Source organism: Alternaria burnsii, assembly GCF_013036055.1.
Source record: "Alternaria burnsii strain CBS107.38 chromosome Unknown 730, whole genome shotgun sequence".
Lineage (NCBI taxonomy): Eukaryota > Fungi > Ascomycota > Dothideomycetes > Pleosporales > Pleosporaceae > Alternaria > Alternaria burnsii.
In genome coordinates, this window is record NW_024066110.1 from 1,171,863 (window position 1) to 1,189,274 (window position 17,412).

Consider the following 17,412-nt stretch of genomic DNA (forward strand, 5'->3'; position numbering starts at 1 on the left):
TGACCCTATTGACTGGAATATCGACACTCGTCATGTAACTCGCCACATCACTAAGCAGATACACGTAGTCGCAATGACCTGTAGTCTTGCCCCACGAAGAGTGTCGTGAGGAGCCGGACGTCTGCACGAGTGATTCATACCTCTAGCACAGTGTCGAGGCACATACTGCATTAGGGTTGGATAGAAACCTCAGCAGATCTGCCCATCCAACCGCTCTGCCACAATGCCTTCACCAAAAAGCCAGGCAATCATTGCGTTTCACTGGATCCATCGATTTGCTTTTCGTCCATTTGCATGAGCATTCTAGTTGAACACGACGGTTTTCTGACCGTTCAAAAATACCCTCTTCTCACTCCACCACTTGACCGCCGCAGCCAAGACCTGACTTTCAACATTGCTTCCCTCCTCCACCAATTCCTTGGGGCTCAAAGCATGATCAACCCTCGCAACGCGCTGTTCAATTATTGGTCCCTCATCCAAATCCGCTGTAACAAAATGTGCGGTTGCCCCGATGATCTTAACACCACGCTCATAAGCCTGATGGTACGGTTTCGCGCCCTTGAAAGAAGGCAAGAAAGAGTGATGGATATTGATGATCTTGCCCGACATTTCTGTACACAGACGGGGCGAGAGCACTTGCATGTAGCGTGCGAGAACCACGAGATCGATATTGTGTTGTTTGATCAAATCCAATATCTGTGTCTCCTGTTTCTCTTTGGTATCCTTGGTTACGGGTAGGTGGTGGAATTCGATACCGTTGTTCTTTGCTAGTTCAGCGAACTCGGGGTGGTTGGATACAATGATTGGTACATCCACCTTAAGTTGACCAGACTTGACGCGAAACAATAAATCGTTGAGGCAATGGCCGATCTTGGACACCATGATAAGGACCTTAGGCTTTGCGTCTACCCGCTGGATCTGGTACGTCATGCTCATCTCCGAGGCGAGCTTTTTCATGCTATCTTGTAGTGCGGAGACATCAGGGGAGTGTCCAAAATGGACGCGCATGAAGAAAGTCTTGGAGTCTGGGTCGGAGAATTGCTGTAGATCCAGAATGGTGAGGTTTTCCTTCGCTAAGAGACCCGTGACAGCATACACAATGCCTGCTTTATCGGGGCAGGACAGAGTAAGGTAGTGGTCGTCACCTGCCATCTTGGATGTTGAGATCCGTTCTGCGGAGCCAATTTGTTGAAGTCGAGGTGCTGAGGTTGCTATGAATCGTCTGCTCAGATTCAGTGATGACTGTTTGGTCGAAAATTCAGGAACTAGGTTTTGCCGGTTTCGGAAAGCGTCGTTCGGTGGGTATATGGATTGTCGGGCCGCAAATGCGCGTGTTGGTGTGTGGAGTGACCGTGTGCAGGTGCGTGCTGGACGTAGAAGCATTTTATGGCAATCTGATCTCTTTTTGCAAAGACTGGACGCGAAATGGCGTTTTCTCAATGCTGTGCTAGAACCTCTGCGGCTTAGGTATAGTTGCCGGAATCGGCCGACAATCTAGCCCTGTCGCTTACCAGTCGACTCGCGAGCGTATACGCGTAGGCAAAAACCTCTACCTTACCTAATGCTCAAAACGTGCGAAAAGGTAGGTGAGATGTGATAGTGCTCCGTAGATTGATTTACTACCGAAATACTTAGAACACTCGTGTGTTGGCAACAAGCATACCTAGGTATACAAACTCGACGAGTTAAAGACTTTTTCTACCTTGAGCGTCATGCGTACGATCGAAGACGATATCCTCAAAAGCAGAGACCAAGCAAAGATAGACTATGAGATCGGAAAAGATTTCTCGCGAAAGCCAAGGCCGGATTGGTGGTGTTGAGATCCTCAGAAACCAACAATCGGAGCTCATCCCTGCTGGCGTTTGGGGCCGTGTCCGCGTTTCCATAACCGTGTCCGGCTACACTATCTTTCCGTACATCCAACTATGATTACCTCTCGTGTTCCGTACAGTCCAATGCCCTTATAGATACATTGAGCCTCTCGCGACCCCTAGCGAGCTCATCTGCCATCGTAACCAAAGAAAAATTTGATAAGAGTCACGGGTGCATAGTTCAGTTGCCAAGGGTGCCAGTACTCCAACTGGGTTTCAGACTAATCTTACCACGTCTTTGTATACAGTACGCCATCGAAACTACTAATGGAATATGTTGTAGCTAGCATGCCAATCAATAAGTCAACCACAAAGTGATTTCACCTAGCATCTATATGTAAGAACTTGGAAACGTAGTCAGGTGCGCTGCGCTCTAGAAAGATACAAGTTCATGCAGCCACAGAAGCGAAGAGTCCTTCATTTGTGCTCGAAGATTGGTAATTATCTGTAGTGCGCTAGCCAAGTGATCCAAGAAATTATAATTCTGTTCACATCTTGACATAAAGATTGCTATACTGCTGGTATCCAGGTGGATGGTGCGTGCTGATCTTCCTGTAGTGGGCTTTGCGATTGATCGTAACTAGTAAAGCCGCCCCCGATAAACGTTTTGTCCGCGAAATATGGTCCCTGGTTTATTGGATTACTATACTGCTGCTAGTTTGTTGACGAGCCGGTATCCGGGCGAAAAGACCAGAGACATCTCGACATCCCCCTTTTTCTAGATAGGCAAGTGTCAATGAAAGTATACCAACCCGCTCCCACAGTGTGGGACTAGACTGAGGTACTTTTCGCAACGTCAGGAACCGTGCCGCGCCATGTTCCGTATCACAGAATCTTCCAGCAAATATAAGAACACTAATGAATTCGCCAGAGACATGCTTGGTGGTCCATTGTTGCTGGGTGATGGCGATCGACATGGCGGTAAAAGCAAGGCGACCCTTCTTGTGACCCATCCTATACCAATCCATGTCCTTGTCATAACTGTATGATATTTTTTCTTCACGACCAGGCCTTCCAATCAACTTCCCCCAAGACCACTCTCGATCAACATCTTTGATCCTATGAAAAGTAGTCAAGAAGTACGGGTCTCTGATCTCAATTGTTGATAACATCTCATCTGATAAGCGACGTATGGAGTCTCTGTCGAGCAGTCGAAATCTAGACTGACGTCCAGGATGCGAAAGGTACATGTTCGCTGCCCAAACAATATTGGGGCTTGTGGAGTTGATCAGATCACTCATATATGCCACGTATTCACGATCGGGGGGCAAGCGCCAACTAACCGTACCGTTCCAACCAGCCCACGTCCACGAAGGCAGGTGATTTCGTCGTGTACAAACCTCTGAGATGAACATGACGTGATTCGGGCTTGCACGGTGATACCATGACGATAGCGATAAAGCGAAGGTGATCTGAGGGCTCGTCGCGCTTCCAGCAATGTCGCCTGTCCATAATGGAACTCCTTGGAATAGAATTAGAGATTTGGTTTGCTCGTACATCCCGCAAATCCCCTGAACTACAGTTGAGTAAGCGCAATCAGTATACGTCTCTTCTTCAATTCGCATGGTATGATTGCTTACATGCTGGCAGGATATCTGTGTCTTGCGTCAAGCGCCTCTTAGTGAATTCACGCATGTGATCAGCCAGCCCTCGCAGTTGCGCTCTAACATTGATCTCATTAACCACTGGAAACCCATAGTCAAGCCGATATTCCTCGTCGTTGGAGATAACAGCATCATCTTGGTGCGCATTGCTACCTCCACTGAAAGCACCTCCTTTGAATATGCCAGTAAGCAAGAAGTCGACCAGAAGATAATTAGAATCATCTTTGAGGCTTGCAGGTGTATGGAACAGAGTTATGTCTGCGCTCTCGTGAGACGCCATACTGCGACATTCCCAGTAGGTCTGGTGTTCGGTGAAAACAATGCGGCGATTGGAAAGCACCCCTTCTTGGTAAGTCCAGCCACGAGTCCAATACTGCGACTGCATCACTTCTCGCCGGGGATCAGGAAGTATTGATAAGAGTAAGCTTCCGCTATCGACATAGTACTTTGGTTGCGGTCTGCGGGGTGTCGACCGTACCCCAGGGAGACCATGGCTAGCACCGCTTCCTGCCGCTGCTACGATCGTGAAATCCGCTGCTTCGTATATCGTCGTCATCCTCGAAATTAGGTAGCCTTTCTCATCCAAATCCGATTGGTTTATACAACTCCGATCCACCCATAGATAGGTGAAGTTGAGTTTGCGTGTGACCTCGACTGCGTCCATAACCGTCGCTGGCCAAGGGTCCCGATCCGCGGAGGTAGATCCCCAGACATAGCTTAGAGCTGCATATGGTGTCCCCCATGGCTGTTCCTCCACCTCCGGAGGATCTTTTGAACAGTTGATGAGACGAAAGCCTCGGGTTATAGGCTCGTATGATGCGCGTTGCTTGCATGCGTCACCATGCTCGCTGCGACATACATCGAGCCACATCCGTACCTGCCTAAGGTCAAATGTGGACGGAATTTCCCTAGCACCCAGTAGATCCTGGTCGCTACTATTGCCAGTCGGCTGGCGAAAGATGGCCCCTACGGCGGGGATCTCGTAATCAAGCCAGGTGATATCGTGCGCAGTTGGCGGAATTGACTCAAGATCGGGTACGACGGCCATGAAAGCTCTATCGTGACGAGTTCGAAGGTCTTGCCAATTCACATCTCTCTGTGCTTCTTTCAATCGCGCTCCATGGAAAATCCATGCATCGCTACTGGGAAACGCTAATAACTTGTAGCGCTCATGTGCATCTGGCTGAGCCCTGATGGATCGAAAAAAGTTGCACAATGGACACTCTGATGGGCTGGATAGCCGAGTACCAAATTGATGCACCAGGAAAGCATCATTGTAGAAGTATCGTCGATCATAGGCTTCGTGAATCCGGGCGGGGTTTGATGTGTTAAGGTCTCTCTCTCTGTAATGCCGGTAGGCTTCATCAAAATTCCAATCGATATCGATCGTTTGGCAAGCCACACATAGAGGCGACGTTGGGTCGTTGACTGTTCGACAGCGTTTGCTTCCATGGAACTCCACGTCATCCTCCGAAATGGACTTTCGTTTTCGTTTCCCGATCTGGTTCGATGATATTTCAGTCATTGCGTAGTAGAAGAATCACGACTTTCCTTTGAGATGGGCGATAGTAGTTTTGTTCCTATGGCTGACGGTGCAGTCGAACTTCGTACGAAACGTTGTAAAATAATGGTGTTGACTCATATCTATCGTTGTGGAATTTATCCTCGTATCGGCACACAGCTGAATGCAGGTCGCTCGGGCAGTGTCCAGCACAGCCTCGTTGCCTGAAACCGGCATTAGCGCCGCCACGGGCGCATCTACCCATCTTGAGCGAATCAGGAACGATCCTTGTTCTCTTCCCCAATTCATCGTTTTGCACACTAATGCCTGATGGGGAGGTTCTGCGAGCCTTGATCCGATTCAGATACTACATAGCGAGCAGCTCGTATGTCAGCGCGGACGCAAAAGGGGTTATCAAACAGCATATTCTTAGCTCGTTTCTGATCATAAGGGCGGCAACGTATTTCTTTTGATTCGGTCGGTCGTTATTCGGTTCTCACCCTGACTACAATCTTGCCCTTCGCCCTGCCGGTCCTGAGCTTCTCGTATGCTCTATGTACATTGTTGAATGCAAAAAGTTCGTCCACGACAGGCTTCACTTTGCCGTCCGCGACAAGTTTGCCCAACTTGATGAAGTCATCGTAATCTGTAGAAGCAAGACCGAATGAGAACGGCCGTTGCCCGCCTCCAAGCCACATGGGTACCAAGAAGCGGAAAGCGAGGTCATATATGAAGGGCAAGCTGACCTGGGACCCGATCTGGACGTACTTCGCTCCAGGCTTCGTGAAGGAGGGAGATTTCCAGTAGAGTTCGAACTGGTGGCCAACGTTATCGAGAACCATATCATAGTGCTTCGAGCTGCTTGCGAGAAGAGTAGAAACATCGTTTTCACGATAGTCAATCAACTCATCGGCTCCAAGATCCTTGCACAGTTGGGTGTTTGCACCTGTGACAGAATCAGCAGATGCGCTATCGTTCCAAACTTGGTATATCTACCTGAGCAGGTTGTAGTAACATGGCATCCCAAAGCTTTGGCGATCTGTATGGCAAATGTTCCCGTACCTCCCGAACCACCATTGATGAATACTCGATCACCAGCTCTCACATTTGGAGCAAGACACTGATATGTCACAAGTCCACAAACCCCTAGCGTCGCTGCTTGCTCTACAGATACGCCACTAGGTATCGGCACCGTCCCAGCTTTTGAACCGATAACGTATTCCCCGAGTGTGCCAAACTGTTGCTTTGGCTCGAGTTTGCCAAATACCATCTGCCCAACCTTAACATTGCAGCCGGGTCCTTCTTGGACAACCTTTCCAGCAAAATCAAGCCCAGGTGTTGCTGGTTTCGGGATGGCCATTCGTCCAACCACTGGCAGCTCTGCTAGCTTGTAGTCGACAGGGTTTAGAGCAGCAGCGTGAACTTGAATAAGAGACTCTCCAGCTGCGAGGGGCCGTTTCGATGTCGGTAGTGGGACTGAGTCTTTTAGCTCTATCGCCTCCTCAAGCGTGGTACCACATGTCGACCATTGCCATGCTCTCATTGTTGTCGGTATGCTCATCTCTTCCGTTCCGGTGGTTGTGGTTTGCGACATGGTTTAAGTAAAGGTCGATAACACTGTTCAGAGGAGAATGTTCGAAAGAGTCGGAATATACATTGATTCTGATGCGACATCATATACTATTCTGCGGTGGCTGGTTGTCAACCAAAACCATGGGCACCATTCGGATCCCCACACGGGGAATCTGCAAAGCGACCGTGGTCTACGGTATGCATCAGGAAAACTATCATCATTCGCACAACAAGAGCACCAGAGGTTAAACTGGGACACGTCTGATCATCTATGTCGCGTAGCGAAACTGTCTGTAATGAGAGGGAGGGTAAAGATATGAGCGCCATGTTAGAGACTCGACGTCGCTAGCGCCGGACCTCGTGCTTCCGCTAACGACTCCTCACAGCTACTAAACCTTGTACACCAACATAGACCCTATGCGTTCTAATTGTGCGTCTTACTTGTGATGATAAATCTCGATCGATTGCGGCAGGATAAATCGCTTTTGCCAATGACGCATTGTTCGTCGTCGGACGCATTCTCTTAAGCCGTGCTGTCCAGATGGGGCTTCGTTTGCGTGTCGATATCGGCAACATGATCCTTTACTTTCAACTCTTTAGCGTCCCAGCTGCATAGTTGGCAAACACAGCACTAGATGATGGTACAAGTTCTTCTTCTCTTACATCGGTATTTTCTCCTTCGACGTCGTGATGTATGACTTTCTCATATCCCTCGTCGCACTTAAGCAATTTTCCTTCTTCGATACTGCTTAGAGTTTCCTCTTCTGTGACACAGTCGTATTCCTTGGCTTTGTTGTCTATTCGCTCATTCTGTTCTTGCAATTTTTCCTTGCAGATGTGGGCTTGAGTCAGGACTTTGAAGATTTCGTTTGAAAGAGAGATGAAGCCAATGCGATCAGGACTACATTGAGCGTTGCGATCAGATGCTCTACCGAGAAAGAAGTATTTGCTTTGACCAGACTGAATCCGTTCTTTTGATTTGACGAGGTCAAGAACCGATGGACGGCATCACGAGTTAAGAAATATTTGCCATCCTGAGCTTCTAATTAGAACCTCCGCCGCAACTCCGAGTCTATCAATGAGATCATTGCGCACAGCCTCTCTCAATAACAATTACTTCATCATGAATAGAGGATCTGAGTCAATGTGATAGCCCCTACGTATATATGTCTCTCGCAATGCCCAAGTTCACGAGTAATAGTTTGCCATTTGTATGCCTCGTGCTCAGCAATCGTTCCCGGATGATGGAATCAAGAGTGCTGGTTACCATCAATCATCTTTCCTTGTGGTTCACCTTTTCAGCATGTACCAGCTGATTGATACTGCTTTGCGATTCTCAGATCAACATGTCATATCAGTAAAATGATCCGGCGGGCTTGTTCCTGCCGTGGTCCAGACATTTGAGATTGCAATCGCGAAAATGAACACGTGAGGCATCGGAGAAGTTGTGTGCGTCTTGAATGTAATCTGTCATGGTACATGCGAGGATGTTTGAACCAGAAGCAGACGCGCTGAATCATGAGCTTGAGCAGTAGAACACAATTGGATTAGTGTAAGTGCCACCTCGATGTTACGTGGCAATCTCTGAGGGTTCCGTATTGAGGTGTCGTGGGGGTACTTGGTGGATAGGCCGGTGAAAGAGAAGCGTCAGGTGGGCGCGTGGCTGGACCAGACCATGGGACGGGTGGCTAGCGTTGCGTCCGTGCCCCAGGCTTGACATCAACCATCATCGATCTCTCTGGTAACGAAGCTGCACATATCCTCACCGTATCTGCGCTCTACACGCAGCACACTGATCCTCCTACACCGCCAAGCCTCCCCAAACCTAGATACCGGTGTTGCCTACCTTCTACTACCTCGGTCTGTCACCCGCGCAATCTACTCCGCACCGCTTCGAAGCACCGAGCTTCGCGCCTCGAATCGCCCGCGCCGTACCTAGTCTTCCCGCTCTACACACATACACATACCCATTTACAAGATGGCGTCAAGGAAGAAGGTCCTCCTCAAGGTACTGCAGCTCTGGATTGGATATGCTTTTCATCGCTGATGCGCGCAGGTCATCATCCTCGGAGACAGCGGGGTCGGCAAGACGAGCTTGATGAACCAATATGTACGATGACTCCACTTTGAGCTATGCACGATGCGAACGGTAGCTTGAGAGTGTGGACTGGGCTTATACAGTGTCTACAGGTCAACAAGAAGTTTAGCGCCAGCTACAAAGCCACCATCGGTGCCGATTTCCTGACCAAGGAAGTATTGGTCGACGACAGGCTGGTAACCATGCAGGTGCGTGGAGACCATGTTGAGTAAACGGGTCGAGCTGACTTTGATAGCTCTGGGACACTGCCGGTCAGGAGCGTTTCCAATCTCTTGGTGTTGCCTTCTACCGCGGCGCCGACTGCTGCGTGCTCGTATACGATGTGAACAATTCAAAGAGTTTCGACACTCTAGACAGCTGGAGGGACGAATTCCTCGTTCAGGCTAGCCCAATGGATCCAGAGAGTTTTCCATTTGTAGGTACATGTGGATAGCTTAGGACGGCATCGATACTGACCGAAACAGGTCGTAATTGGCAACAAGATCGACGTGGAGGAAAGCAAAAGGATGGTGAGTGTCTCCAGCAGCCGTCAAAGGCTATAATCTAACACATGCAGATCTCATCTAAACGCGCCATGACGTTCTGCCAATCGAAAGGCGGTATCCCCTACTTCGAGACCAGTGCTAAAGAGGCCATCAACGTTGAGCAAGCTTTCGAAGGTAAGCTGTTATCGTTACCACTCCGAGACTCGGAGTTCGGAAGCTGACATGCGTAGTTATCGCACGACAAGCTCTAGCACAGGAGGACGTAGGTGACTTCAGCAACGACTTCCCCGAGACCATTCCGATCGACCTCAAGGGCAACGAAGGCGGCTGCGCATGCTAGTGTATGCCATTACGAAATAAGCGTTGTTCATGAGAGCCGACAGTGGACCCCCATCTGCCGCAATGCCGTCTTGCATCTGGAGTTCGCATGGAGTTTGGTGTTGGACCTGCTTTCTGTGCAGGAGCATCTCGTTTTCCTGTAAATCATCATCAAATATGGGTTTATCGTTGCCTGTTCATATAGCAGCCTACCAATATACAATGTGTTCATGCACCATATACTTGCACCTGGACATGTGATGACGTGGGGCTGTGGCTAAGGCGGCACCGCCACGCTTCCCGCGGCCTCTTGAGACACATGAAACCCCCGAGCCCCCCGGGACTTAGGCACATCGTTATCAAGTGTCCGCGTGTCACGCCGAACCACCCCGTGCAACTACATTCTCCCTCTTCACATTCAGCTTTCTTCCGCCAAGGATTAGTTTCATGGGCGCTCGCATCCACTTCCATGCCTCAACACGTACTCCGACCGTGAGCCCGCTTATTGCCGAAGACCCTCCTTGACCGACCTGCCCTGAGTAACCTACGATAATTTCTACTACTTCCTCTCGATATGATACCCAGAAGAGAAGAGGATGTCGAGACGACGCCACTCAGCCCACGCGTTAGCGACGTCTCCGACGAAAGCGCGTACTTGCGCGGGGAAGACTACCTTGAGAGCCCGGCAAGTGAGGCCAGTCAATGGGCTGAGGGCGAGAAGAGGGGAATTTGGACAAGCAAAGTGAGACATGCAGTGGGAATAGCGCTCCTACTTGCTACCGTGCTCCTATGGACAGCTAGTAATTTCCTCGCGAGTGTACGTATCTCAGTCCACCTCGGATGGCATGGAGGCAATCGTGGTATTAAGCGCGTAGCTGATCAATACGCAGACAATATTCGCAGACAACTCATACTCAAAACCTTACTTTGTCACCTATATAAATACCACCTTCTTCATTATACCACTTTTGCCCATGTTCGTCCACCACCTATGGGTCGATCGTCGCCGTCCAAACAGCGCGTCACAACACCGTCAACCCATCCTCGCACATATTCGCGATCTTCTACAACGACGAGCGGGCAAGTGGAAATTGCTTCGCGACCACGAATCTGCGTCTTCACTCTCGTCCTCGAACAAGTCGCGAAACGACGAGGCAGCCGAAGTTCTCTTATCGTCCTCTCTCCACGGCTCTCAGAGCTTCGGTAACGGGAAGAATGGGGAGCAGGACATGGATGAAGGCATGACCTTGAAAGATACAGCGAAGCTGGCATTCGAATTCTGTCTCCTCTGGTTCTTGGCAAATTACTTTGCGGCCGCGTGTTTGGAATACACAACCGTCGCCAGCTCAACTATCCTCTCTTCCACATCATCAATCTGGACGTTGCTCCTCGGATCCATAATGCGCGTCGAGCGCTTCACGCTACTCAAACTCATTGGTGTACTTGCTTCCCTGGGCGGGGTAGCCCTCATTTCCATGGTCGATGTGTCTGGCAAGACAGACGAGAATCGAGGCTCTTTCCCACACAAAACACCAAAAGAGCTAGCCATCGGCGACGTTATGGCATTCGTATCTGCCGTACTGTACGGTTTCTATACCGTCTTCATGAAAGCCCGGATTGGCGATGAAACAAGGGTCAACATGCCCCTCTTCTTCGGTCTCGTCGGCTTGGCTAATGTCCTGCTGCTGTGGCCCGGCTTTATCATTCTGCATTTGACTGGTATCGAACCCTTTGAACTACCACCGACATCCCGCATCCTCAACATTGTACTTATCAATAGTGCGTCATCTCTCATATCGGACTTTTGCTGGGCATACGCCATGCTGCTTACTTCCCCGCTGATTGTTACTGTTGGTCTTAGTCTGACGATCCCGTGCAGTCTTGTGGGACAGATGGTATTGGATGCACAGTATGCGTCAGCGTTATATTGGGTTGGTGCAGCGATCATGGTGCTTTCATTCTTGTTCATCAACCACGAGGACCGGAAAGATGAGGTAGAGGGTTTACAAGGCGCGGATGACGCTGTGACAGAGGTGCAGAGGAGTTTTCAGAGTCTGAGACAGAGTCTGAGTCGAAGAAACTCGACGACTGGGGTTTGATGCTGAAGCGTCTGATGTTGATGCCGTGGTTGCGTCTTCGACCCATCCATACGCATCGAGATTTTTTTTTTCAAGTTTTATAGCAGAATACCATAGTCATTGTTATTGGTTTCGTGGGGTATCATAATGCAAGTCATAGTACTACCACTTACTCATTTTCGTCCACCGTCCATGTTCTTCGAGTACCCGTTCCGCCCATACTTCCCCTTGCCCTTTGAGTTCCACTTTCTTCCACCACCCCTGTAGCTCTTCTCTCGATCACCGTCCCTCCTGTTCTCCATCAACTCCTTCTTTCTCGCCTCCCAACTCTCATCGTCATCTAGTTCCTCGACTTCCCAGTTCTCTTTCTCCATGAACTTTTCAAGTTGCTCCTGGAGCTGAGGCTCCCACTTGGATGCGTCTTCCAAGTCACTGTATTCCAGGACGTTCTGGCCGAGCGTGTAGTCACCCTGACGAGAGCGAATAAGAGAGGACATAAGGCCGAGAGATTTACAAGCTAGACCAAGATCGTGGCAAAGAGAACGTACGTAGAAACCGGACGTCACTGTCATACGGAGCCGGGCTGCTGGGGGTTGCGCGGTTGAGGTGGATATGGCTGCTGATACGATAGTTTTGGTAGCTTCGATGTCAGGTTTCTGGATCGTTGTCGATGGGTCTTCTGCTGCTTCTGCTTGCTCTACAGACGCCGTGGCCTTCTCTTCCATTGATACTGGTGCTTCAGCACTGACTTCCATAGCGTTGTTCTCAGCAGAAGCCGCATCAGTAGACGTCTCTTCTGTTGGTAGAGCGCCAGACATGACATGCTCAGAGTCCTTCTTAAGTATCTTCGGCTGCTGCCCTGCGCCCTCGACATGGTCGTTCCCTGGTGACCGTGATCGCTTTCGCCCTCGTCTTGATGCTGTGTCAGAGTAGACTTTTGCATCTTCTTTCCGAATACCCATCAGCTTCTTTGCTCCTTCCATTTCAGCGCCATCCACCTCCTCCTTTGGCCAGGCAAAGTCATGACTTCCTGGCTCCAACCATTCGACAAGCTCAAGCTCCTCAACTTCCACCGGCCTTGCAGCCACCTCTGGTATGTCTTTGCCCTCTCTCGCGTACTCATACATCTTTTTGCCGTCGACCTTCAGCGCAGAGAAAACACTCGGTTTTTGCATGATCTTGCCGCGGAACTGCGCCAGCTTCTCTTCGACCAATTCCTTGGTGACATGCTCGTAGTCTGCCTTGCTCACAACCTTGCCCACAGCATCGTAGCTGTCTGTTGCTGCACCAAACAGTACCACACACTCGTACGTCTTTGTGCACTCAAGGAAGCGTTGCAGGCATTTCGTGCCCTTGCCCATGCCGACAATCAGCACACCAGTGGCCATTGGATCGAGTGTGCCGCCATGGCCGAGTTTAGCCTTGATATTCTTGAGGTGCTTCGGCTTAGCGTCGGCGATGATGAGGGAGCGTTTCTGAGCTTCGAGCCAGGGTGCGAAGATGGGCGAACGGGAGAAATGGTCTTGGAGGTCGCGCAAGACGCCGGCAGAGGACGCCCATTGCGGTTTGTTGATGGCGAAGATGCCTTCGAGCACCTTGCGGCTCTCTTTCGGGGGAGTAGTCATGATCGTGCGCTTGATTGAAGACGCGACCAACATTAGCGAGGTGAAAGAAGGGACGCTCGAGCTCTAGCTCTAGCTGGGTGGGTGAAATCTTTGGAACGGCCCCGGAAGATACGAAGTAGCTCGTATTTCCCGAGTTATGCCTATCCCCGATAATATATCCCAGATGTATACACTGCTACTTTCCTGCTCAAGTTACAACGTAGAAACCTATGAATACCTTTAGGGTCAGCTTTACCAAGATGTCTTCTGGGTAGCTCGTCGGTACACGCTAATCTAAAACCAGCTTAGTGGACGATCATCTCACATGTTTCTGCAGCCTGCAGCCGTTCGCGCTTGTGCCACTCACTTTCCGCTCGCGACTTTCACTCTCACACACACTTTTTTACGCGACAACCTATCCCAACCAGCTTTCAAATCCCCACGCGTCTTCACTAGCATCTCAAGAATGGGCGACGACAACAAGAACAAGGATCTGGAAGATCTTGCAAAGTCCACCACTGAGGACTTCTACGAGTTGCTTGGTGTGGCCTTCGATGCGCCGGAAGCTACGATCAAGAAGGCTTACCGTAAGGCCTCAATACGATACCATCCCGACAAGAACCCCGACAATAAAGATGCCGCCGACCGCTTCATTTACCTCGGATGGGCACGCGATATCCTCATTGATGAGAAACTCAAGGGCGAATATGACCGTGCGCGTACTAGGCGACGGGAGAAGGCGCTGCAAGATGAGCTATTGGATGGCCGGCGACGCAAGATGAAGGATGACTTGGAGACAAGAGAACGAGAGGCGTCCGACCTGAAGAGGAAGAGGGCAGGCCATATGGACAAAGAGGTGGAAAGGTTGGCCGAAGATGGTAAGAGGCGGAGAAAGGAACTCCAGGCACGCAGGGAAAGGGAACGCAAAGAAGAGGCTGAGGTGAGCTTCAAGGATGTCAAAAAGAGCCCCGAGCCGCAAACGCCCAAGCCCGGAGAGTCGTCCGAGCTCGATCGCACAGTCAAGGTTCAGTTTCGACGAGAAGGCGAGACCGCAGCTTGGGACGAGGACAAGATATCGAGCATGTTTGCGAAATACGGCAAGATTGACATTGTGATCATGGGCAAAGACAAGAAGATTCGACCTTCAGGAGAAAAGCATCACAAGACCATCGCTGTTGTGTTCATCACGTACACGCGTCTTGATCATGCGCATGCCGCTGTCTTGGACGGGAAGTCTGACTACCCGAGATTGGAGTCTGTATTTAGAGTGAAGGACCATCCGCCAACCTTCGAAGATGTCTCCAAGAGACTACTTGAAGCAGAAAACCAACTCAGCGAGCACCCACACACTGGAGGGAAGGATAAGAAAAGCCCCCCAAGATGCACCTCATTCAGACAAAAAGATGCGCCACCAGCACCGTAAACGCCCCTATCCACGCCGAGGAGCAAGTCTTTCAGAACATCGTTTGAACGTGGTATAGGGAAGGGTGTAGGAGGCACGCCATCAGGAATACCAAAATTCTCCTTTAGTCCAAAGACGCCAAGCTTGGAAGAGATCACCATGATGAGATTGAGGCAAGCAGAGAAGAAATGATTGGAAGAGCAGATACGCAAGCAGGAGGCTGCTGAGGAAGCCGCACTATGACGAGATGATTAGACGAGTTGCTGTTTAGTTCTAAGATACCCATCGTTAGTGTAGTTTGCATATAGATAGAGAAGCAAGAAGTCTACAGTGCTAATAATCTTTGCAAGATTTCTTGCCAAGGGCTAATGCAGGCTGTAGGATAGGGCCTGTTGTTTTAGTACCTGTCCAGTTTTGCCTTGTATGCGGTGCTACCTTTGTTGAGTGAAAGAAGTCACTGGTATCGCATGACGCAACTTACTCGGCTATCGATAACACACGTGCCATTGACCCTGGACGCGCTGGATCGCCGTCTCGCGCTTCGCGCCCGCAGCGCAGGATCCCCGCTGCTCCTTTCGCCTAGGCTTGCATCACGGAGCTCTGTTCACGCAGCATCACAACATGCAACATATCTCGCGCTGATACCCAAAATGCCTACCCCAGAATCTGAGATACTGCGGCCACTCGACGCCTCCAATACCAATTCCGACGACTGGGAGATATTTATCTTGAGCGATGCGCGAATCGTCTTCGAGAACAATGGCAAACCTGCGAGTCTTCTTGCTGCATATGCAGACACACCACTCAGGGTGGAAGGGCGATTAGAAAGCCCTGGGCGTAGCCAGTTGAAATACTGTATGCGAGGCTTCTTGGCCTATACACGCGACCACAAAGGAAGCGGCTCTGGCTGACGCAATCCCAGTCTTGAAAAAACCCTATAAGCCCACAGACATCGAACTGCGAAACGTAACGCGCTTCTCCTATGGCGAAATGACCGACGGAGCATATGTAATCTGGGCACAAGGCAACGCAGGCTGGTTCGAAATACGGCCGGCGGCGCAGTACAGTCAGATATACAACGAGATGGTCCAGGCTGTGGAACTTCTATATTTCGTCACCGACATATACAGCGAGTCGCGGAAGAAGAGTAGTGGACCTAGTGCAGAATTGGTCTTTCAAGAGGTCTGTACAAGTCGGGAACATGTGAACTTCGAGCAAGGTGAACGCTGACATAGCATAGTATGCAGAAGACGAGCGCTTCCCTTGCAGCGATGTAGCTATAGCTGAGAGGATTTTTGACCATCATCACCTTTTTCTTATGATGTGCTTCTTGAATAAGGCCCAGGGACTAAGTTGGAGTAACACCCCTTTATATCAACGTTTTAGACGCAGATTTCCGGCAAGTGACACCCAAAAGAACCTATGGTTTTAATCTAATGTACGCGCAGAAAGACTTCGACAATTGCAAAGCACGTATCGAGGGCCGCTATTCGCAAATCCAGCCTGAACGTTCAGCGCAATCCTCCAAATTGACGTCGGCACCCACAACAGGCTCCAAGTATACGCAAACAAATGCGAAAGCACAGACGGCCCACGGAAAGATTACGATACCGAAGCCAGTAGAAGCGCCAAAGAAGGATGACAATTGGTGGGAGGCAGCCGCTCTCTTCGAATTCATGCAGAAAGCAGTGAATCAACGGGCTCTGCGGGCAGGCCGAAACCAAATCACGGTAGATCGAGTCGCAGAACTTGTTGTCAGGCGATACGAGATTGAAGAGGTGGAAATTGCAAAAAACGTGCTTTTGGTACATGCACAAAATTTATGTTATATGATGGAACATCCCCGCCGGAAGGCCGTACAATTCTTTGCTTCCGAGCCGATCTACAAAGAACTAGCAGCTGGACACGACCTATCTGCAGCCGAACAAAGACGAGCTGAAGGTGTCGAATTGAAACCACGGAGAGATCACGGAACTCTCAGAGATGGAGAGAATGAATCTTCAGACACATCCGATGAAGGAGACGCGATAACAACACCTGTACGCAGGCCTCCAGGTAGGCGGAAGCAAGGTCGGCTATCTGTGCTACGACCTAGGAGTGGAAAGTTTTCTGGCAAGAGTAAAGGGATTAGCATCAAGCCAGGCAGACAGAAGGGGGGGAAGGGGAAGGCGCCTGTACCAGCAAGTGACGATTCGCAAGCCGAGCAAAGCGACGAGACAGCCAGTAGCGAGGAAGACGAGGGAATTGACACACCGACGCAATCCTTATCGCCAAGTCGTGAGAAGAGAAAACTAGATGACATGGATGCGGATCAAGAAGGAGGCCGGCGGAAACGTACAGCCAGTGCATCTGCAGCTCCTGACTCTCCTCCTACAACCGGCGACTCGGATTTGGAAGAAGCCGCCGCTGTGCCACCTCTACCACTCCGTTACCGGCCATCCAACGTCCCCCCGCATGTTAGACCAGCGTCATCGTCAGCGAATACCAGACTAATGGTATCACCACCGACAATATCAACACCCTTGCCAACCTACGAACCGAACGGCCCGCGCGATTCGTGGATTTGTAGTTTCGACGGCTGCACTCAGAAAATTTATGGATGTAGTAAGGAATTGGGCAGGCAGTTGATCACAGAGCATCTAGAGGATCACAGTAGAGGGCGAGAGAAGGTTGTAGGCATCCTTTGGAGAGAACAAGATAGGTTGAACCTCCCTGTCAGGTAAGATGAAGCCTTTAGTACAATGATGTGGAAACTAACAACACAACAGCAATCTAATCAAGAAGATTCGCGAAATGAACGAGGCGTCCACACCGCTGTTCCCGATGCCTGTTGCTTCGACGACGGCAGTGCGGCCCATACAGAGACCTTTATAGAGGCA

At 50.2% G+C, this 17,412-nt stretch overlaps 6 protein-coding genes across 6 annotated transcripts; 4 read left to right on the forward strand and 2 right to left on the reverse strand.

Annotated features, from left to right (window-relative positions):
- Positions 1 to 303: 303 nt before the first annotated feature.
- GT037_003808 (formyltetrahydrofolate deformylase) lies at positions 304 to 7,448 on the reverse strand (the record flags this gene model as incomplete). The annotated part of the gene is made up of 6 exons (XM_038928855.1): positions 304 to 1,394; positions 3,452 to 4,571; positions 5,477 to 5,922; positions 5,973 to 6,452; positions 6,658 to 6,739; positions 7,212 to 7,448. Coding segments are annotated over 6 exons (3,456 nt in total), but the record flags the coding sequence as incomplete, so codon positions are not given.
- A 1,078-nt stretch (positions 7,449 to 8,526) lies between these two features.
- Positions 8,527 to 9,471, forward strand: GT037_003809 (gtp-binding protein yptv5; the record flags this gene model as incomplete). Its single annotated transcript, XM_038928856.1, has 7 exons — positions 8,527 to 8,556; positions 8,605 to 8,658; positions 8,739 to 8,834; positions 8,882 to 9,061; positions 9,111 to 9,155; positions 9,203 to 9,305; positions 9,362 to 9,471. The coding sequence occupies 7 exons, from the start codon at positions 8,527 to 8,529 to the stop codon at positions 9,469 to 9,471; spliced, it is 618 nt and encodes a 205-aa protein (XP_038788563.1).
- Positions 9,472 to 10,023: 552 nt separating this feature from the next.
- On the forward strand, positions 10,024 to 11,548 carry GT037_003810 (vacuolar membrane protein; the record flags this gene model as incomplete). The annotated part of the gene is made up of 2 exons (XM_038928857.1): positions 10,024 to 10,266; positions 10,340 to 11,548. The coding sequence occupies 2 exons, from the start codon at positions 10,024 to 10,026 to the stop codon at positions 11,546 to 11,548; spliced, it is 1,452 nt and encodes a 483-aa protein (XP_038788564.1).
- A 152-nt stretch (positions 11,549 to 11,700) lies between these two features.
- On the reverse strand, positions 11,701 to 13,152 carry GT037_003811 (trna pseudouridine synthase b; the record flags this gene model as incomplete). Its single annotated transcript, XM_038928858.1, has 1 exon — positions 11,701 to 13,152. The coding sequence occupies one exon, from the start codon at positions 13,150 to 13,152 to the stop codon at positions 11,701 to 11,703; it is 1,452 nt and encodes a 483-aa protein (XP_038788565.1).
- Positions 13,153 to 13,597: 445 nt separating this feature from the next.
- GT037_003812 (uncharacterized protein) lies at positions 13,598 to 14,554 on the forward strand (the record flags this gene model as incomplete). The annotated part of the gene is made up of 1 exon (XM_038928859.1): positions 13,598 to 14,554. One exon carries the CDS (start codon positions 13,598 to 13,600, stop codon positions 14,552 to 14,554), a length of 957 nt encoding a protein of 318 aa, XP_038788566.1.
- A 629-nt stretch (positions 14,555 to 15,183) lies between these two features.
- Positions 15,184 to 17,407, forward strand: GT037_003813 (uncharacterized protein; the record flags this gene model as incomplete). Its single annotated transcript, XM_038928860.1, has 5 exons — positions 15,184 to 15,388; positions 15,456 to 15,715; positions 15,774 to 15,806; positions 15,982 to 17,252; positions 17,302 to 17,407. The coding sequence occupies 5 exons, from the start codon at positions 15,184 to 15,186 to the stop codon at positions 17,405 to 17,407; spliced, it is 1,875 nt and encodes a 624-aa protein (XP_038788567.1).
- Positions 17,408 to 17,412: the final 5 nt, after the last annotated feature.